Source organism: Quercus robur, chromosome 2 (assembly GCF_932294415.1).
Source record: "Quercus robur chromosome 2, dhQueRobu3.1, whole genome shotgun sequence".
NCBI lineage: Eukaryota > Viridiplantae > Streptophyta > Magnoliopsida > Fagales > Fagaceae > Quercus > Quercus robur.
The window spans coordinates 25,052,081-25,073,623 of NC_065535.1; the positions used below are offsets into that span (position 1 = coordinate 25,052,081).

The window sequence follows — 21,543 nt, forward strand, 5'->3', positions numbered from 1 at the left end:
CCAATCCTCTAATGTATTCATCCTATTCATATAATTTGGGTCATTTTTCCCATGGAAAAGACTAAGTTCATAGTTTCTCAATGTAACAATTCAGCTCAACTAAAATTGCCCTTAATCCCAATTTTAATTGGGGTTGATTATGGATTCTCATCAACTAATCAAGGCCAATCACATTTATTCTTTTGTCCATTCTATCCTACTGAAAACCATACTCTTTGTACCCTTCCAAAGAAAAACATTCTTCTTCACAACCCTCATGATCAACTGAAGAGATTTCTAGGAAGAATTGGCAATAATCAGTAATGTGAAGATTGAGCTGACAAAAAAATTACACTCCATTTTTGTACCAGAAGATAAGATTTAGGCAATCCATAACAAATAAATAGATAAATACCTCTCTCTCTCTCTCTCTCTCTCTCTCTCTCTCCCCCTCCATGAATTATCGTTTTCTCTCGATGGTGCCCTAAATTAATCAGCCTCCATTATGAATGATTAAACTATCTCAACTAACTGTTTCCCATTTTTCCTAAACTGCAGCCACCCTTGGTATCATTTTATCAAAGATCATAGAGGCAATTATAACAGCATGTTACAAAATTCTGACATTATCACAGACAAGTTATTTACAGAGAGAAAACAAAGCACTAGGTGCATTCATACAAGAAAAAGAAATAATTGAATTTAATCTCCCACATCTGGAAACCTAATCACCAGAATGATGAAGAAAAAAGATGAACAAATAAATTGAAATCCTAAGAAAACCTTACAAAACACAATAGCAACAAAAACAAAAACATACCATGTTTATTTTAAAAAAAAATAAATCTTAAAAAGTTATGAATGGAAAAAGAAATGATTTGATTTTCAAATCCTGTCCAGATGCCCCCTTAACAACTGCCTGCACTTAACACAACATTTGAAATTCCAAAAACAGTAAGCATTTGATTCTCAACGACACTGCAGTAGAGTGTGACCACCATTTGAGAAATGCATATTATGATACAATGTGATGAAAAGAGAAAAAGGCTGTCATATAATCCTAAGAATTACAATAGAACATGAATTTGTTTCCTTGCTTCATGATTGGCAGAATGAGTCTCCTCACACAGCACAATCTGCCCCCATGTGAAGGCATAAAATCAGATAATTAAGAAACAGCAAATGAGCTTTTTGTACAAGCATGGGAAGACTCATCCTGAAGCAAGGAAAACTACTTATTTTTCGGGGTTTAGTTGAATTCTTGAAAAATGCTCCTGAAAATATTTTCTGACTGAAAACCACTAATTTTCATACCAATCATAATATAACAAAAAGCCATCAATATTTAAAAAATAATAATAAAAAAAACCAAATTAAAACTCAAATAACCATTACCATTAACAAAATCAAACGCATATCATAAATTCCATATAATCTCTTATAGAGTATATCAAACACAAAATACAATCCAAATTTTGAAAAGAAAAAAATCAAATACCTCAGCAACAAAAAGGAGGACGCTGGAAAAGCAAAGATCAGTGGCTTGGTTGGTATATCAGTTGCCGAAGGTGTCATCTCAGTGGAGGGTCCGGTGAATCCAGTCAGTGACTCTATGGAGAGCTTAAACCAATTGGTCTGGGTTGTTTTGCAAGAGGTGGGAGGGTTGTGATCAACAGTAACAACAGGGATGGCTGGGTGAGTCAACGATGACTCGGGGTGAGGTTAAGCTTTATTGAAATACCAGTTGATCATTGGCCAGTTGAGTGCCTTTGGGGAAAGAGGTTGGCATCATCAGTCGGTGGGTTTGAGGGAAGGTGTTGGCTCATACCTGGTGTATGGAGGGGCCGAAGGTTTTGTCATAGACAATGCACAAAACTTCCACTTTTGCGAGTCATGGGAGTGATCATGGTAGGTAGTCTTATCATTTTTTTTTTTTTTTTTGGTTTGGTAGTGGCTGATTCTTAGACTCAAACCCCGCGACTTGTCTCTTTTGATGGAAGGCACTTACCATTACACCAAGGCCTAACCTCTGGCTAAAGGCTATGTGAAGAGAGAAAAATGTTTATGTTTGTTTGGGGCATAAAACAATTTACACATCTCAAAACTGCATTTTCCTGGTCAACCAAAAACATTTTCAGTTTGAGCTGGATTTTACGCCATGACAGACACAGCCTAAATGCAGATTATTGAAAATATGACAAACACAACAGACTATCACAATCTTCCTCTGCATAGATGGATCTCCCTCCTCCAGTAAATATATTGTGCCCAAAAAGGAAAGATTCGCTAAGATTAAAATTAATAGCAATCCATATGAGAAACAAAACCTTTGTCCTACCAATAATCTGTTGAAAGAGTTGACAAAGAGGCTAAATTTACTCAATACCCAACTATGCTATCCACCTATTTCACCTATTTCTGAGGAACTCAACAACCATAGGGAAATACAACCAAACTTCAGAGACAACAGAGATATGGAGTGCTCATTGTAACATTAATCTTCACAACAGTACTAACCACACCATTCTTTACTGTATTCCTCGCTGTAACCAATAGAGATATAGAGTGCTCATTGTAACATTAAACTTCACAACAGTACTAACCACATCATTCTTTACTGTATTCCCTAGCCTAGCCTCCCTAAAGACATAAGTTTATAGCTCAAACATACCCAGAGGAGAAACTGTCAAACCTGAAACAAAATCTGTAAATTTTGAAGCTTATTAGGAATCAATAAATATAATTTTAAACAAGTATAATATGATTTAACACTACTTATAAAAAATATAAAAAAAAAAAGTATAATATGATTTAATATTATACGAGGATAATAAAACACACATTTACTACGCATGAGTGGGTGTAATTGACCTGATTTTGAATTTCTGAAGTCTGCACTCAGTTGGAGGATCACATCAGCCTAGAAAGTCAATCCTGAAGCTACCCTAAAGGCCAAACACAGCCTGCCTAATTCAGTTCCAGAGTTAGGTCATCCAGCTCAATGTTACTCTCTTATTCCATCTCATTCAACTGGCAAAACTAGTCATTTTAGTTTTCCCTGGAATAGTAAGTTTCCACATATGCATTCTAAAATTAAATTACCAACAATATAGTGACCTCACTGGATATCATTTTAAGCAGAGAAAAAGTTCAGCCCTAGAATGCCTAATTTCTTGAGACATTGATAGTTGGGGGTGGGGTTTGAAGCCTGGATGTCTCCATTGGAATCACCAGGATGTGCCAATTGAGCTATGAGGCTCCTGCCTAATTTCTTGCCAAATAAATATGTTAGCTTAGCATAAATGTACAACCCTAGAATGGTTACACTGTGCCACGTGTCTTTTTTGTGTTGGAGATTTTATTAATTCTATAAAATTAATTAATATTTTCACTGATGTCATTAAATATATCAACATGAAAATATAACCATGATATACAAAAGAACCAAAGTTTTTGTAATACATATTTCGCAATAAACCTTTGTTTATATTTTTCCTTCAAGTTTTGATCACCTTCTCTTTTGTTTATTAGTTTGAGTGTTCCTATTATAGTTAAAGTTACAACAGCTAAAGTCATTAATTCAAACATAACTAACTAGCTATTTATCTTGATCACATTTTTATAACATTAAAATTTAATCGGGATTTGTTTAAGTAAGATTATTCAATGCTTTAAACTTTGATATTTTTATATTCTAATACCAAACAGAAAATCGGTAATTCTTTACACTTACCATTGGTTTCAGCTAATCCAAATGAACACATGCTTATTCTTATCATATCAATGACATAAGCCTATATTAACTTATAGATATTATATAGAAATTTAATCTCAATTTTTATATTGGATTACCAAATGCGTGAAGTTCAGTATCTTTATGTTATAAATACTAAATAGAAATTCAACTTTTCTTTATGCTTGGCTATGAATATCAACTCATTTAGGTTATTACATGTAGCCAACCCTAACTAATCTATGGATCACCCTAACTTTTTTTTTTTTTTTTTTTTTATAAGTAATAAGGATTCATTGATATCAAAACAAAGAGACACCCAAGTACACAGGAAGTATACAGGGGTGAACAAATTAAAAATGAATATTACAAAAGTCAAGTAGATCCAAAATAGTAGAAAAAGGTTGTTGTTATTGTTTAGATTAATACATGTTCTAATCATGTAACTGACCTAGGGCTATGCTAACATATACATTTTATAAATATACAACTGAAAATCATGCAGATAGTAGTTCTTGATCCCTTATGAAGGATTCCATCAACTTCATATATTGTGTATAGATACTTTTATCCTAACTTAAAATTTTGAAGACACATGAATTGATAAATACTCTTCAAGTAAATTTTTTATTGTTACTTTCTCCATGTCACAATCTAAAATTATATAGTTACTAATAAGAAAACTAAAGGTGGGAGTGGACAAGTATTATTAATTTCTAAATTTATTAATAATAATAATAATAATAATAAGAGTAATAAAAACTGTATAGGGTCCAACAAAAAATCATTTGTGAGGAGCAGCTCCCTCTAAAATACTGGAGGACTAGTATCTATCACAATGAGACACTCTTGACTGTCTCCCCCACCTGGACAAGTTCAATTTCTGGATTAGCAATTGGAAAGAAGGCTACTTTCATACGCCAGAAGAATGGAGCTGATCTCCTTAGAGCTTGAAAGCATTCACATCTATTGTTCATCCACTTCCGGAGAAGATCTCAAGATCCATTTGATCAAGCATTTGGGATTTCTTTTGGTCAATCCCTGAACTCGCTTATAAGATCTAGACAACCAGCTAGTCCAATGTACACTAAAGGATGAAGGTGGACTTCAGAAAGTCTGATGGATTTCCTTTTTAAGGGAAGAAAATAACCATTGTCCACACATTTAATGGTTGGGTATGTAAAGATTGGAATTAGAGGGGGTCATTTACTTGAATGGCAGTATATTTATCCTTATGAAAGGATTGAGGTGTCAACATTAAGCTCAAAGTGAAAAAGATCCACATCATAAATCTCGTGGCATTTGGGTACTTGTGACTCCTTAATCTTAAGAATTCACACAATCCCATTCCTATATGCTCCCTATGTCCTAAATTGTTAGTCCTCTATTCCATTTTAAGATATCCCAAAATGAAGTCCTCTTTGAAAAGTCAATAAATAAATTTCTTAACACACCCTTTATTTAAAAGGTTAATACCCCTCTTTCACTAAAGTTTAAATTATGGAGGTTAGTTTTCGAAGCTTGTACCTTTTTATGTAAAAGACAATGCATTAAATGGTGTTCCCTTAAAAAGTTGGATTTTCTAAACAGACCAAACAATATGGGATGGATGGAGTATCATATAGAACCTCAAAGGGGTAAAGTAGAAATAAGAACACTGATGTAGTATATGTGGCACGGACACACATGATACCAAGCTGTCATATGCCTGTATATGTGCAGCTTGAACATCCTATACTTCTTCTCTTTGGAAACTTACATTACTTGAAAAAGTTTAATAAGAACACTGATGTAGTAGCTTCTAATGTTGAAAACACTTGAGAAGCATAGAAAAGCTTCACAGAAAAAAGCAGGTTTCAAATGCCTAGTAGAGGCTTGACTCTAATAAATGAAATGTCACAAGTCCTGCAAGAAACCAGCATCAATAGTGCAATGGCCAAAATGTTACGACAAAATGGGACAGATGTCCTTCAGAGAATGTTCCCTTGTTCTCTAAGCCAAAATTTCACAATGCTCACACTTACTACAACACTCCATAATGATGCCTCTTCAATGAGCAGTTCTAAGAAGTTGAAAATCTCCAAGGGTACCATTATTTTTATAGTTCCAAACAGCCTAAAAGTATTCCGTAACAACCACCTTTGATAATAGAATTGCACAATCCTTTCAAGCATTACTGCACAATCCTTTGATAATAGTCTTTTTCTCTTTGGAAGAAATAAAATGCTAAGGCAAAGTAGATCAGATATGTGAAATGCTGGAAGAATTCAAAATCTGAAGATTTTACCCTGCAAATACGCCATTCTATAGGACAGGAGCAGGCAGGACGCACCCTTCCACATAACACATATCCTACAACTAGAGAACGTTAAATATCAATCCATCTTACACAATATCTGATGACCTCCAGGAGATCATCCATCAGGGAAACCAAGCTGGCCTAGATATTAAAAGTAGGAAATCAACCTAAAAAGCATTTTAAGGTAACATGAAATAGTAACAGCCTAGAAACTCAATACCAAGTTGTCCTAGAACCCATTAATATGCTGCCTTATTTATGCATGAGGGCAGAAGCAACAATTTAGTTTTATAGCCTTCTTTAGTTACCACTAAAAGATGGAACTGTTTTAGCACTAAAACATAAATATCTTAGCTGAATTTCATAAAGAGAACCAATAACAGAAGATTTAATATTAAATATTCAAACTTACAAAGTAAAAACAGGAAATGCTAGCCACAAAATTCTTCAACCATAGGCAATACGATTTCACTTAAGGCAAATGAACTAGAATTAGCCATTGGTAATTTGAACCATCCTATGATTACACAGTTATGCTGACAGTGTCATTGATTTCCAACAAGGCTCCCCCATCCAATTTGTGATAAAACACTTGAAACCAACTGCAGCTTGCCAGTAGCAAAGGAGACTTATAGCAAGCATGTAACAATAATGATAAACTAAGCTTGACAAGACCAGCCAACTAGTTAAAACCAGCACTCATTTCCTTTCGTTTCAATTCCAGTGCCATACGCTCATTCTCAAGTTTCATCCTCTCATTTTCCATCTTCAGTTTTTCCAACTCACGGTCTCTTTTCTTGCTAAACCTCTGCCACTTGAACCGCTGTTTCTCTAATTCCAACATCTCAACTTGAATTTGGAGCTTCTGTTCTTCCAAATGAAGAGAACGAGATTCAATCCACTGCTTTTGTAACCAAGCTGCTCTCATGTTCTCAGGTAAGGCTTGATTCATATCAGATTGGGCAATTTGTGCTTGAGAATAAGGACTTCTGTTGTAGTCCTGGGAATTCAAGGGATTCCCAATATTAATATCTTCATGGGCCAGGCCTTGTCTCAATTTCTTTGCTGACCCTAACACTCCATATATCCCCCTGTTATCCCCATGTAAAGCATGATTCTCCTCGAAGTCATCATGATCATCAGTTTCCATATCTTGATCATCTTCATCAAGATCATCATGTTGGTGCTTCCTGGCATCATCAATATCATGATCATCTCTACTTTTAAGGGCCAACTGTAATGAATGCTGTAATGCTTGATCATGAGGTAAATGCAATCTGTTACTATTATGGTAAGAACACATTTCTTCATAGAACAACTGCTTTGAGCTTAATATTTTCCGAACGTCATCCTTCTCTTTCTCTGTCAGGTAGTCTATCACATCCAAAAGTGCAGGGTTCTCAACAACCTGGCAAGAAGTGCCCCTCCCAAGCATATCATTAAGCCGCTTATAACGTTTGTTAAGGTCATTGAATTTATCCTCACACTGCTGTGGTGAAACATGATAACCCCTCTCAGCCATGACCTTCGAGATAGATTTCCACTTGCCCTTTTTTTGTAGAACCGCAAATTTCCTTCTCCCCCCACTACTGCCACAATCGGAGGCAACATCTTCACCTATATAAGAAACAGCAGTAATCAGAAGCCTCACCATCTTATCAGTCCACTTCACACGCTGCCATGGTGACCCCTTCTTCCCTCTACTTGCTTCATTATGACCATCAACACCTTCTTCAGTAAAACTCTGTTCATCCTCATCACTCATTGAGTTTTTGCTCCTCTCCCCCTTATTGAAATCTACCATTGGAATGGTTTGATCACAGTTTTGTATGGTTCCCATTGTGAGCGGAAAGCCCTCATGAATCGAGGGATGTACAGCTGACCCTTGGCGAGGAAGAGAATGATGTTGGTGTATTGTATGTGGGTGTTGTGTTTGATGAGGAACTCTCATTGATCCTTGCAAGTCAAACCCTCCATAGGAACCCCCACCACCTGGAATCATACCTCCTTGTGGTAAATTACCTTCCATTGCTTACTCCAAACAACAATTCAGATCAGACCCATAAATCCCATCACCCCTAAAACCCTAGGTTGCAGGTCCTTCCCAGTTCCCACTCAGTTGAAGCCATTCATATATACTAAATCCAACTCTATAAAATAAAAAATATGCATAACGCATTTCTTATTTTCAACCCCAATTCCTTGTTCAGTCTACAACCTCCTCCTCCCCCTCCTGGGGCTATTCAAAATCTCAACTTTTAAGCAACTATACCCATATTTTCCCATAGAAATAAAAAACAAATACAAACCCACTTCCAAAATTTCAATACCAATTACAAATACCACAATTTTTTCTATACAAAATCCACCAAGACCTAAAACAGTTTTTTTCACCAATACTAGAATCAAATAAAAGTACCCAACATATTCAACACAAACAAAATAATCAAATCCTCAAAGAGTCGATTCACAAATAAGCAAAAGAGCTACTTATCTGCAGCAAATCTCGAATTAGATAGCTAACCCCCGCTCACAACACCCACCAGAAAGGCATAAGCGGACCTCCCAATGATTAAGCCGAGAATCCAGGGTCGATAATCACGAAAAACAGCTCTACCATCTATAAATATACTGGCATAGACAGCAGAAGAAAGACAGTTTTTTTTTTTTTTGATAAGAAGAAAGACAGTTTTTATTAGATGTAACCCTCAAATTATCGCTAAGTTTTTTACTATATGTTACCAACTTAATACACTACCTATCCTATGTTACACTTTTCTTTTTTTTCTTTTGTTTGTTGAGAAACTACCTATGTTACACTTACACGCTTGTGTTTGTTTGGTCTCAGTCTCAGTCTCAGCCTCAGCCTCAGTCTCGAAGAAGCCATTATTATGTAGTGTTTTAACAGGTTCAATGTATGGAAAGATTCGGTGGGTCCTTAATAACAACAATATTTGATTTTCAGATCACTTCCTAATTAATTTTTATATTAGTGTAATGCTAAAAACACATAAAATAACATAATTTGTGCCGCAACTTTTTTACGTGATAAGTTGTGAGTGGTCGAGGTGTGTATCCACATAAATCGATCATCGCACTTTTACCACTCACCACATAGGCAAATTATAACACAAGTTGTATCATTTTATATGACCCTAACATTACTATTTCTATTAAATTAGCGCCGAGTAACAACAAAATTAGGGTCAGAACAATATAAATTATATATCGAGAATAATATCTTCTTTTTTTAAGAAACATACCAAAGAATAATATCATATACTTATTACGACACATTATAGGAATAGCTTGTTGTTTAATAAAACTACTATACAAAAGGGACGTCTAGACCAAGTTCATGCATGTGCCTATGTGACAAAAAATTTTACTCTAAAAAATACATGGGACACGAAAGGTATGGTCCACCAAATTATTATTGTTGTTATAAAAAAATAATAATTTGAGATGGTTATTAAAATTACTTTATCTTGTTCATCAAAAAAAAAATTACTTTAACTTGAGTTTTTGTAGTTTTGTTACATGTAATAGGGATTTGACGCTTTAGTCCTCATGTAGGACAATTTGAAGTAGTTTATGGAATGATAATATAATATAAGTACTTGTTTATTTATTTTCCGGAAAATAGAATTAAATGCTGGTTCCCTTGATTATTAAATAGAAGGTTTCAAAACAAAAGGATTCAATTCCAAAAATTAAAGATTTTATATTGGTCGTGATGCACGGGCAAAGCACACGACTGTTAATTTAATTTTTGTCTTGTAGCATTTCTCCGTTACTCTTTTGAAATTACCACTAGCAATGGGACAAATTTAGAAACACGTGGTACAAGGTTAAGTAAAAGAATTGACAATGATAAGAAAATAAAGAAAAGCATGCAAAGGTTGAGGAGGCTAGCCTAATTGTGTCTCAGGGACGGACCCAGGTGGGGCCTAAGGGGGCGGCCTCCGGGGTCCAATATATTTTTTTTATATAGTTATTATATATTTTATTTTTGTAGTTGGACTCCCTTCCAAAACCTTAGACCTCTATTTTCTTCAATCAGCCTAATTAGTTTAACCCAAATAACAACTATCCAACCCAAAAACTTAACAAAAATAATAAAAACATTCACAATGATTGATGATGCCAAAATCATTAGTCGTGGTGATCGTCTAAACAGGATGTCACTCAAGGTTGTCAGATGACCTGCACAAGAACAAAAAGAGAATTTCCACCCGAGAGGTCGCCTGTGTGGTGCCGGCCACTGAGCCTCCGATGGCAAAGTCAAATGACTAAGGAATAGTGGTAATGATAAGAGCTCTGATTTTGCTATATGTGAATAGAAATGAATTCGTACCTCTCTTTGGGATTTGATGCTATGTATAGATACAAAGCCTTCCCTTCTAGTTGTTGGTGGCATTTAATGGTGTCTTGAATGTCGTTCTGTTACACCCCTAGATGATTTAATCGGGTGGATTTGATATCTTCTCCAACGGCCCTATTCCCTGCATTCAGTGATGAGTAACGACACTCCATTTAATATGGGCTTAATGGTGCTTTCCCTCATCTAGCGCAGACTTATCCTGACGAAGGAATTCATTGGGTTCATCAGCTACCCCCCTATTCCATGATCGTCAAGATGTGTAATGAAGATCCTAGGAATACGAAGGGTTACTCTTTTCCAATTACGACTTTTGAGATTCCCTCTTCTTTTGCATTTATTGTGACGTGACGGTGGTGCACATGTCGTGCTCTGATTGGTTGGGAGTGGCGCTTTTTTTGAGAAAAACTCTTCAATTTCCCACGGTTTCCGTTTTCCAATGGAGCTTTTAAAACTTCTTCTTCTTCCTCTTTACTTTACTCTTCTTTTTTCTACTCTGCGTTTTTCTTCCTTTGAGCTTGATTTCCCCACTTCTCACGTACGACTTTTCCTTTTTCCTTTTTAAGAAAAGTTATTTTCCCTCTTTTTGCTTGATGGTTGATTATTCTGAAGTTAGGCATCTTTCCCCTTCTGTTTCGTTCTTTTTGCTCGCTTAGGAGCATCCCTTAGTTCTTCTGGTGGTCGTTGTCCACAAATTGAGGGTTTTGCTTTGAGGGATAGTAGTTTGGGTCTAGTATTGGCTGTTTTGTAACCTTTGTTACACCAGTCTCTGAATTGGTTTAAGGCTGTGCAAGGGGTGTTAGCGGGGGAGAGAATGGGGTCTGAGGTTAGGTTGAGCGACTTAGAAACGGGTATGTGTCTTTAGGGCTGAGATAGATATTGCCATCTCAGTGCCCTCGTCCTCCCAACCTTCCGTTTCACAACCATCGAGGTTTTTTCACGCTCTCAAGGAAGAGTATTCTTTGAATGAGGAAACCCTTAGTAGATTTAGGGATAGGTTTCAGTTTCCCGAGGAGACTAGGATTCACCTTCCTTGTTCAGGAAAAAAAATCTTGTGCTTTTGCCCATGGTGAGATATGTTTTTATGAAGCCGCTTTTCTATGTGGTCTTAGGTTTCCTGTTCATCCCTTCATAATGGAACTTCTCCATTATTTGAATATTGCTCCTAGGCAACTTACACCAAACATATGGAGGATCGACATTAGTTGTATGGAAATATGGACGATTGTTACCGACGGGGATATAATCAGGTTGGACGTGTTTGTTCACATGTATCGTCTGAAAGAATCAAAGGAGTTCGGGTACTATGAGCTCGTGCCTTGGGACAGAAGGTCTCGGCTTATCGTCAATCTCCATTCATCCTTCCACTATTGGAAGTCTAGGTATTTCTTCGTGCCTGGTGACGATTGGGAGACTCTTTCTAATGATTTTTAGGGGAAGGTCCCTAGGCTACTGCATAGATGGGAGACCCCTCAACTTGGTGTGTTATCTTTTGTGGAAAAAGAAATCTTTCATTAATCCTTTTAGTTGCTCCTACCTAACTTTTAATTTTCCTTCCTTTGTTTTGCAATTAAGAAGCGCCCAAAGATCGAGGGTAAATTCGAAGGACGTGTCTGGGCGGCTATTGAATACACGAGTACCATCGAGGATTTTGACGAGCTTGTTGACCTTCAAACTTTGGCTCGTCACTGCTTAGGTCCTGAGCCTTCTCATCTCGTTCTCCATGCCATACAGAGGGAGGAAAAAAATAAATTCATCAGAACTGAATCTGTTTGCATTCTTATCTTTACTTCCTTTCTACTAAAATGATAAAGAGTTCTTTTTGTAGAGATGATGACCAAATTCAATCAGGAGATGTATGCTCGCATTAAGGCAAAAAAGAATGAGCCACTTTCCAACATCGGCCAGAGGAGGGTTCGGGTCGTCCAGAAGGAGACCGTTGAAAAGATTTCTTCCACTCCTACTCTCGATGAAATCTGGTCCGCTTCTCCTGCCGTCTCTCTTGAGGAGATCACTCCTCATCTAAAAAAGTGCCGGATCGAAGACAAAGGGAAGGAGAAAGTTAGGGCCAGCATCTGGGATGACGCTGGTACGGCTTTGACAATAGCTCATAGCATTGTCATGGCCGAGGAGCTGAAGGAGATCTCAGGGGTACCTTCTCATGAGATGGTGAACCGCCACATCCACAAGCTCGTCCAAGTAATTCTTCGCCGTCCATTTTCATTCTCTCTCTCTCTCTCTCTCTCTCTCTCTCTCTCTCTCTCTCTCTCTCTCTCTCTCTCTCTCTATATATATATATATATATATATATTTTAACTTCGTTCTTATATGGATGATTACCAGGTACTGGGAAAGACGATTCATATTACCTCGAAGTACCTGGTCCACGAGGAGAAGGCCGTGGTGACTAGTTCTAAGATGGAGGCACTGGAGGCCGAAGGTTCTCGCTTGAAGAAGGATCTTATAACGACAATGGACGACAGCAATGCGTCCAAAGAGAAGAATAAGACTCTGTCTGAGGAGCTCAAAGCAGAGAAGCTACTAACAGTGCAAAAGGACGAACAGCTTTAGGCGACCAACCAGAAGATCAAGTCTGTGGCTGCCAAGGCCATCCAAGCGTTCCAACTTACCGACGAGTATAACACTGTTCTATTCAACTAGTATTACAAAGGTTTCGAACTGCTGAAGAGGCATCTGGTGAAGCACAGTCTGGAAGCGAACTTGGAGAACTTGGACTTTGAGTCTATTAACAAAGAGATGGAGGCCGATGAAGGTGCTCAGGCTGATGCCAAAACTGACGAGAATCTAGCTGAGCCTGAGGGGGAAGTTTTGAGGCCTGATGGAAGTGAAGCTCCTGCTGCCTAGTTTTTATAGTTTTTTTTTTTTTGGGTGGTGCCCTACATGTATTTGGGCCTTTGACAATTCGAACGATTTTATTTCTTAATGCTTAAGTTCATCGCAAGTTTCTGTGCATGTGTGATATTTCCTAACGTTGAATGATTTACCTTATTTTTTATCATCATTCAATGTTGTTCTTTACCTAACTCGCATTGTTGTTCTTGTCAAATAGAACTTAATACTTTGCTTTGTCCTTGACGAGGGAATCTTATTACTTGGCTTTGTCATGTGATTTACATCCCTTAGATTAGGGAATTTCATCACTTGGCCTTGTCATGTGATTTATATCCTTTAGATTAGAGAATTTTATCACTTGGTCTCATAATGTGATTTACATCCATTTAAAGAATTTTATCACTTTTGCTTCGTCATGTGATTTACATCCACTCAACTCAAGGAATTTTATCACTTTTGCTTCGTCATGTGATTTACATCCATTCAAGGAATTTTATCACTTGTGCTTTTATTTGAACACATTCACAATGAGGAATACTGTATAGTATGTTTATTAATCTGTTTTCAAATCATAAAATCTTGTCAATCGTTTACAAATGAATTTTGGCTTCTATTGATAATACCTTTTTAGGTGTTCAACATTCCATAGGCGGGGTAGCTTTTTTCTGTCTAAATCTACCAGATGATAACTCCCTTGTCTTGAGTAGTGGACGATTCTGTATAGGCCTTCCCATGTTTGACCCAGTTTGCCTTGCGCTGGATCTTTCGTCGTAGGTGTCACCTTCCGTCAAACAAGGTCTCCAATACTAAATCTCTTGAGTCTTACCCATAGTTGTAATATGTGGTCATCTTCTGCTGGTATTTTGCTATTCTCTTGGAAGCTTCATTTCTAACTTTGTCCAGGCAGTCCAGGCTCAACTTTAATTGGTCTTCACTAAAAAACTCTCTTCTTACGATAGGGATTACTGCTTCCGTGCCATATATGAGGTTGAAAGGCGTCTCTCCTCTTGGGGTTCTGGCTGTGGTTCGATAGGCCCATAAGACACTTGGTAATTCATCGAGCCATGCACCCTTTGCCCCCTCTAATCGGACTTTGATGATCTTTAAAAATTTCTGATTCGTCACTTCCGTTTGCCCATTGGCCTGAGGATACCCTGGGGAGGAGAATTTGTTCTTGATGCCGAGGTTCGAGCAAAAAGAGTGGAAACCTTGGCTGTTGAACTGACAACCATTGTCGGAGATGATCGTCTTGGGCATCCCGAACCTGCACATGATGTTCTTCCACACGAAGTTCTGGATCTTTGCTTCTGTGATTGTTGCCAATGCCTCTGCTTCTACGCATTTCATGAAGTAATCAATTGCTACGAGCAGGAATTTCACCTATTTCTTACCCTGTGGCAAATGACCCATAATGTCAATCCCCCACTAAGCAAATGGCCACAATGAAGTTATGGCCGTCATCTTTTCCCCTAGCAACCGCTAAACGTTTCCGTACCTCTAGCATCCGTTACACTTCTTAGCGAATTCTTTTGCCTCTTTCTGCATGGTAGGCCAAAAATAGTCTGCCCTCATGATTTTCCTTACTAGAGACCTTGCACCTATATGATCTCCGTAGATTCCTTCATGGACTTCCTCTAGGATATACTTGGCCTCGTCCTTTTAATGCACCTCAGGTAGGGTTATGAAAATCCCCTTTTGTAGAGTACACCATTCAGCACCATGAATCTGGTAGCTCATTTTTTTAACTTTCCTTGCTTCATCTGAATTTGAGGGCAATTATCCGTCCCTGAGGTAAGGCAGGATTGGACATATACAGCTGTTGTGATCTTGTATCGAGAAGGTCTGAAATTCTTCAATGCTGGGGGACTTTTGTGTTTCCAATTTCAAATCCGTCAATCTTGTCTTGTCTTCTGATGATGCATATCTGACCACTTCGTCAGCCTCTGAGTTCTAGTCTCATGGGACTTGAACAAAGCTTACTCAATCAAACTCTCCTATTAATTGGTTTGTTAGCTTCAAGTACTTTTGCATCCTCCTTTCTTTTGCTTTGAAATCCTTGTTGATTTGTCCTATCACAAGCTTTGAATCGCTTTTCAATAGTGTACTCTTAGCACCTAGGGCCTTTTCGACCCTCAACCCCATCAATATCGCCTCGTATTCAGCCTCATTGTTGGTCAGAGGGAATTGGAGCTGGACTCCGTACTTCAGGGTGTCTCCCTTAGGAGTAAGGATGAAGATGCCAACCCCTCCCATCTTCTATACTGACGACCCATCTGTATGTATCATCCAAAGGGTTGGCTCTTCTTGGTTTTCCTTGTCTTCAGGTACAGTGAATTCTGCGATGAAGTCAGCTAGCGCTTGGGCTTTTATGGCAGTTTGAGGATTGTACTCTATGTCAAATCGGCTGAGCTCGATAGCTCATTGTACCATTCATCTTGCGGCCTCGAGTTTGTTCATCACCTTCTTGATTGGCTAGTCCGTCATTAATATGATTGGATTCGCCTGAAAATATGGACGAAGCTTTCGAGAAGTTACGATAAGGGCGAATGTGATCTTCTCCATGCGTGGGTAATTGGCCTCGACTCCTTGGAAAGCCTGGTTGATGTAGTACACCGGGCGCTACACCCTTTGCTCTTCCCGAATTAACATTGCACTCACTACAATTATGGATATCGCTAGGTATAAGAATAGGTCCTTACCTTCCTTAGACAGACTTAGGAGTAGGGGGTTGCTCAGATAGCGCTTTAGTTCTTAGAACGTTGCTTCACACTCGTTTGTCCATGCGAAAGCTTGTTTCAGAGTTTTAAAGAAAGGAAGACACTTATCTGTAGCTTTAGAGACGAACTTGTTAAGGGCAACGATTCTTTTAGTGAGTTTTTGTATTTCCTTGACAGTCTTTGGTGATGACATCTCAAGGATAGCTTTTACTTTTTCTAGGTTGGCTTCTATCTCTCTTTGTGACACTATAAAGCCAAGGAATTTTCCCGAGGAGACCTGAAGGTGCATTTGGTCGGGTTTAACTTCATATCGTATTGTCTTAGTGTTTCAAAGGTCTCCTTAAGGTCATCCAGATGGTTTTCTTCTTCCTTGCTCTTGACGAGCATATCATCGACATAAACCTCCATGTTTCTCCCAATTTGTTTATTGAACCTTTGATTTACCAACGTCTGATATGTGGCCTCTGCATTTTTCAATCCGAAAGGCATAACTCTGTAGCAATAAAGTCCCTAGATGGTAATGAAAGCTGTTTTCTCCTGATCTTCCTCTGACATCTGGATTTGGTTGTAGCTCGAGAAGGCGTCTATGAATGTGAGGAGTTTATGTCCTGCTATTGAATCAATGAGCTAGTTAATCCTTGGTAGTGGGAAGTTATCTTTGGAGCAGGCACTGTTCAAGTTCGTAAAATCCACACACATTCTCCATTTCCTATTTGTCTTCTTCACCATGAGGACATTAGCCAACCACTCTGGATAGTAGACTTCTCGAATGAAATTGGCAGCGAGCAACTTATCCACTTCGTCCATTATTGCTCTGTTCCGTTTAGGAACGAAAACCCTCCATCTATGCTAGACTGGTTTTCTCTCAGGGTTTACATTCAGGTGATGTTGGATGATGTCCGTCGGTATAGCAGGCATATCCCCATGGCTCCACGCAAAAATGTCCAGGTTTTCTCTCAAAAACCCTATAATTTTTTCCTTCGTGGAGATATCTAGGTTCATCCCTACCTTAGTTGTCTTCGTCGGTTCTCCTTCCACCAACTCGATTGTCTCCAAAGCCTCCACGACTTCTAGCGTCTTTTCCTCAATCATCCACGTATCGAAGCCAACACTGCCTAGTAGCACTCCCGGGCCAATACTTGGTCCCCCCCCCCCCCCTTATCTCTCCAACCCTATGCTCCGTTGGGAACTTCATCCTTAAGCAATAAGTGGATGCAGCTGCTTTCCATCGATTGAGAGTGGGTCCCCTTATGATGACATTGTAGGATGAGGGGGAATCAACTATTAGGAAATTGAGTTGCTTAGTTATTTAGGGATGATACGAGCTAGCTGTGACCATCAGTGTTACTATCCCCCTCAGGTACACCTTGTCTCCACTAAAACTGACGAGAGGAGACTCGAATGGACGAAGTTTTTTCGGGTCCACCTTCACCTACTGAAAGGTGGAAAGGTAGATGATGTCTGCTGAGTTCCATTATCCACCAGGACTCGCTTGGTATTAAAACCTTCTATCATGAGCATGATGACTAGGGGTTGTCATGTGGTTGTTTCACTCCTCGGGCATCTTCTTCCGAAAAAAATATATCTAGGTTTTCCCTTCTTCAGTGTTTTGACGGAGGCATCACATGGACGCTATTTACTTGCCTTTGCTAAGATTTTTTGAGGGACTTGAACGAGCCCCTTGCGCTGGGGCCTCCGTTGATCATCCTTATTTCTCCTATGGCATCCCTCGGACGATCTTGTGGACGATCTTCGCCTCTGGGCCTCTCATTTGATCTTGTCCGTGTGTCATGCTTAGGTTGTTCTGGCACAGCCTTCTTCACAAATTTTTGTAGCTTCCCTTTTCGGATCAATTCTTCTATTTGCCATGGTCTTTGTCGAAACGGCAATACTTTTTCTTCTTGACGTGAACAATAGGCGAGGTGTAGTGTAATGGCTTTGCCCATTTAAGGGCATGGTCGTCTTTAATCTACATCAATATTTTGTCAACAAGCATTACTAAGGGAGTGAATTTTACCGTTCTTGGGGATTTGTCGTCTCTCCTCTTAATGGTATCACGGCTAGACAAAAGGGAGCTTCTTTCCCTTTTTCTTCCTTTTTGCTCATCCCAAGTTCTCCTTCTTTCCTTTTGTGTGTCCCCTTGTCCAATCACGGACAAAGCGTCTTCAGCGTTCATGTACTTTTGGGCCTTTAGCAACATCTCTGCCATTGACCTAGGAGGGCTTTTGGTAAGAGCAACCACGAAATCTTTAGGCTTCAACCCAGATTTGAACGTGGTCAGTTACACTTTGCCTTCTGCCTTGTCCACCTCCAATACTTCCCTGTTAAATCTCTTCACATATGATCTCAACGATTCCCCTCCTTCTTGCCTGATTATAAGCAGGTGATCCGTTGGCCTCTTCTATCATTGACTACTGATGAAGTGATGTACGAAGGAGTTGCTGAATTGCTCAAAGTCATCAATGGACGATCGAGTGAGCTTGCTGAACCATACTCTTGCAGCTCCCTTAAGGATAGTTAGGAAAGATCTGCACAAGATCTCGTAGGGAGTTTGTTGTAAACTCGAAGTCATTTTGAAGGTGGTTATGTGATCCAAAGGATCTCTCAAACCATCGAACGACTCAAGTTGGGGGAGACAGAATTTCGACGATAAGGGGCATTCCATGACTTTGGAGGTGAAAGGAGAATTAGTCCTTTTTACCATTCCGTCTAGGTTCTTGTCCGTCTTCTCCTTCATCGCATTCTTGAGCTCATCCATCTCCTTTCACATGCTTTTTAGAAGATCACTGATGGCCTTGTCAGACGGGTCCGCCCTTCTCAACCCGTTCTTCTTGTTGCAGTTCTCCTCGTCCTCATTCCTGTTAGTGTCACGATTCTCCTTCTGTTATAGCTACAGCCTCATCTCTTGATTTTATTTGGTGAGCTCTTCTACATTAGTTGTGAGTGCTTGAATCTGCAAAGCCAGTGCTGCCGAATCTTGAGATGCATTAGACTCCATCTGGGTGTCATAAATGGTAGAGCTATGTTTTCAAACTAAGGTTTGAAGTATAAAAGCTTCCCTACAGACGGCGCCAAATTGATGATGTCAAAATCGTCAGTCGTGGTAATCGTCCAAACAGGATGTCGGTCAAGGTCGTCAGATGACCTGCACAAGAACAAAAAGAGAATTTCCACCCGAAAGATCACCGGTGTAGTGCCAGCCACTAAGTCTCTGATGGCAAAGTCAAATGACTGAGGAATAGTGGTAATGATAATAGCTCTGATTTTGTTATATGTGGATAGAAATGAATTTGTACCTCTCTTTGGGATTTGATGTTGTGTATATATGCAGGGCCTTCCCTTCTAGTCGTTGGTGGCATTTAATGGTAACTTGAATGCCCTTCTGTAACGCCCCTGGATGATTTAATCGAGTGGATTTGATATCTTCTCCAACGACCCTATTTCCTGCATTTAGAGGTGAGTAACGGCACTCCATTTACTATAGGCTTAATGGTGCTTTCCCTCATCTCGCGTAGACTTATCTTGATGAAGGAATTTATTGGGTTCGTCAATGATGATTGTATTTTAGCCAAAAAAAAAAAACTATTTTACCGCCAAAGAACCAAAAAATCATGTGTTATAGGAGAAGCTAAAGCTAAATTTGTTGCAATTACAGTAAACTTGTATAAATATTAGTTGACTGTAGTAAGTTGTTAAAAATAAAATACAATATTTTATTAAAATTATATCTCTTCCTTCAATTAAAAAACTCAAATTCTCTCTCTTTATTTATTATTTTAATGAGTTGTTTATATTATTTTAAATGAAGTGATAAAAAAAATAGAACATTTGATATTCAGTGTATTGCAAAATAAGGTGGTAAAATAGATAAAATAGCTTTTCGAGGTGCTAAAAGCTAAAATTTTTAGCACTATCACTGTGAATACTCTAACTTCAACGAAAAAAAAAAATCCTAGCCAGTCTAGTATTAAAAAAAAAAAAAATTTGTTTTAGTTTTTGTCTTTGTTAGTAGATGATTGCATTTTAATATATTTAGAAATAACGATTTTGTATATTTATAATTTTTTTAATACTATATAGATGCCTATTCGGAGTTTTTTTTATTTATACTCTGGTCTCCGCTAGCTTAAAATCTTAAGTCTGTCACTGTCATGTCGCACCAAGGCACCAACAGTGATGATTATATTTAGAGGTCTACATAGATTAGATTAGGTTGGGTAAAGAGGATTTTTTAATCAAACCAACCATAGTCGGGTTGAAAAAAAAAAAAAAAAAACAAAACAAAACATAACAACAACACATCACAAGGGTCCAATCCAACCCACGTGGATTGGGTTGGACAATTTTTATTTTTTATTTTTCACAAAAAACTAAGCATTAAAACGGAAAATTTATAAGATTATCAACACAAATAACAACATATTTACAATCTTATTTGTATTGGTTTGATGTACTAACAAATTTGAGCATAGCACCAAACCAATACAAACTTTTTGATTATTGCATCAAACCAACATAAATAATTTGAGATTCAAATGAAATGTGAAAATAGGTTAGGAGTTTATTTTTAATTTAAGGAAAGGGGCTAAATAGTAAGCAACAAAATCATATAACATATATATTAAATATAGGTGGGTTAGGTGGATTTGTGAATATACTAACTTGCACTCAACCCAACTCACTGTAAAAAGAATTTTGGGAACCCACCAACCCATAAAAACCAACCCAACCCACCGAGTTGGGTCGGATTTAGTCAGTTTTCGCGGATCAATGGGTTGGCCACACTTGTGGTACAACCTGTGATGGTTGTACCATAGTTCTAGTTGTATATTTTTACAATAAACTAAAGTAGACTATAATCAAATGAAATCAATGATTGAAAACCTAGGTTTTGCTAGGGCAAATCAAGTGGTCTCTTTTTTGGTTGAAAAACTGAAATTGACATAAAAGTCACAACCCAAAATCAATATTTCATTAATCATTTGGTTCTCATATTCCCAAAATAACCCTAGGATAATCATAGAAGTATATATAGACACCTAAAAAATGAAATTAGAAGAACCTTGTAAGATGAACTAAGGAAAATAGCAAGATCCTTTTCAGTTGTAGGGTAGGTGACCTAAGACAGTTCATCACCTCCAAGCTCTTGTACTCTCCCACCAACCAGTCACCTAAACCAGGCACACACACACACACACACACGCCCCCCTCTCTCTCTCTCCCCCTAACCAATGCTTCCTCTACCAATCCCCACTATCTATTCCTTATCTCCAACAGTCCTACCCATCCACCACTTGTCTCTGTCAATCCACCCATCCAACCCATTCCCTCTTTATCAGCACCACCCCTTCCAAAACTCTCTCATTCTGCCATTTTCACCCTTTGCCTTTTGGGGTTTAGTAAAGGCTTAGAACATTTAGTTAAGCTTGACTTTATTAATTTAAGGTTTAAGCATTGATTTTACTAAGTGATGAATTAAGAACTTGGAATTTATTTAGGGGAAGCAAGGGAAGATAGGTGAAGGCTTACACATTACTTGCGACTCTTGATACTCAACTGCTAACCAAGATAAGGGATTATG

At 38.2% G+C, this 21,543-nt stretch overlaps 1 protein-coding gene across 1 annotated transcript; it reads right to left on the reverse strand.

The window, feature by feature from the left end:
• Nucleotides 1-1,855: 1,855 nt before the first annotated feature.
• Nucleotides 1,856-8,875, reverse strand: LOC126713024 (uncharacterized). Its single transcript, XM_050412617.1, has 2 exons — nucleotides 6,424-8,875; nucleotides 1,856-2,683 (listed from the first exon to the last, which is right to left on the reverse strand). Exon 1 carries the CDS (start codon nucleotides 8,038-8,040, stop codon nucleotides 6,694-6,696), a length of 1,347 nt encoding a protein of 448 aa, XP_050268574.1. The 5' UTR covers nucleotides 8,041-8,875; the 3' UTR covers nucleotides 1,856-2,683; nucleotides 6,424-6,693.
• Between the last annotated feature and the right edge of the window lie 12,668 nt (nucleotides 8,876-21,543).

Coding starts and splice junctions, on each gene's coding strand:
- LOC126713024 (XM_050412617.1), bottom strand. CDS start 8,040: ATGGAAGGTAATTTACCACAAGGAGGTATGATTCCAGGTGGTGGGGGT.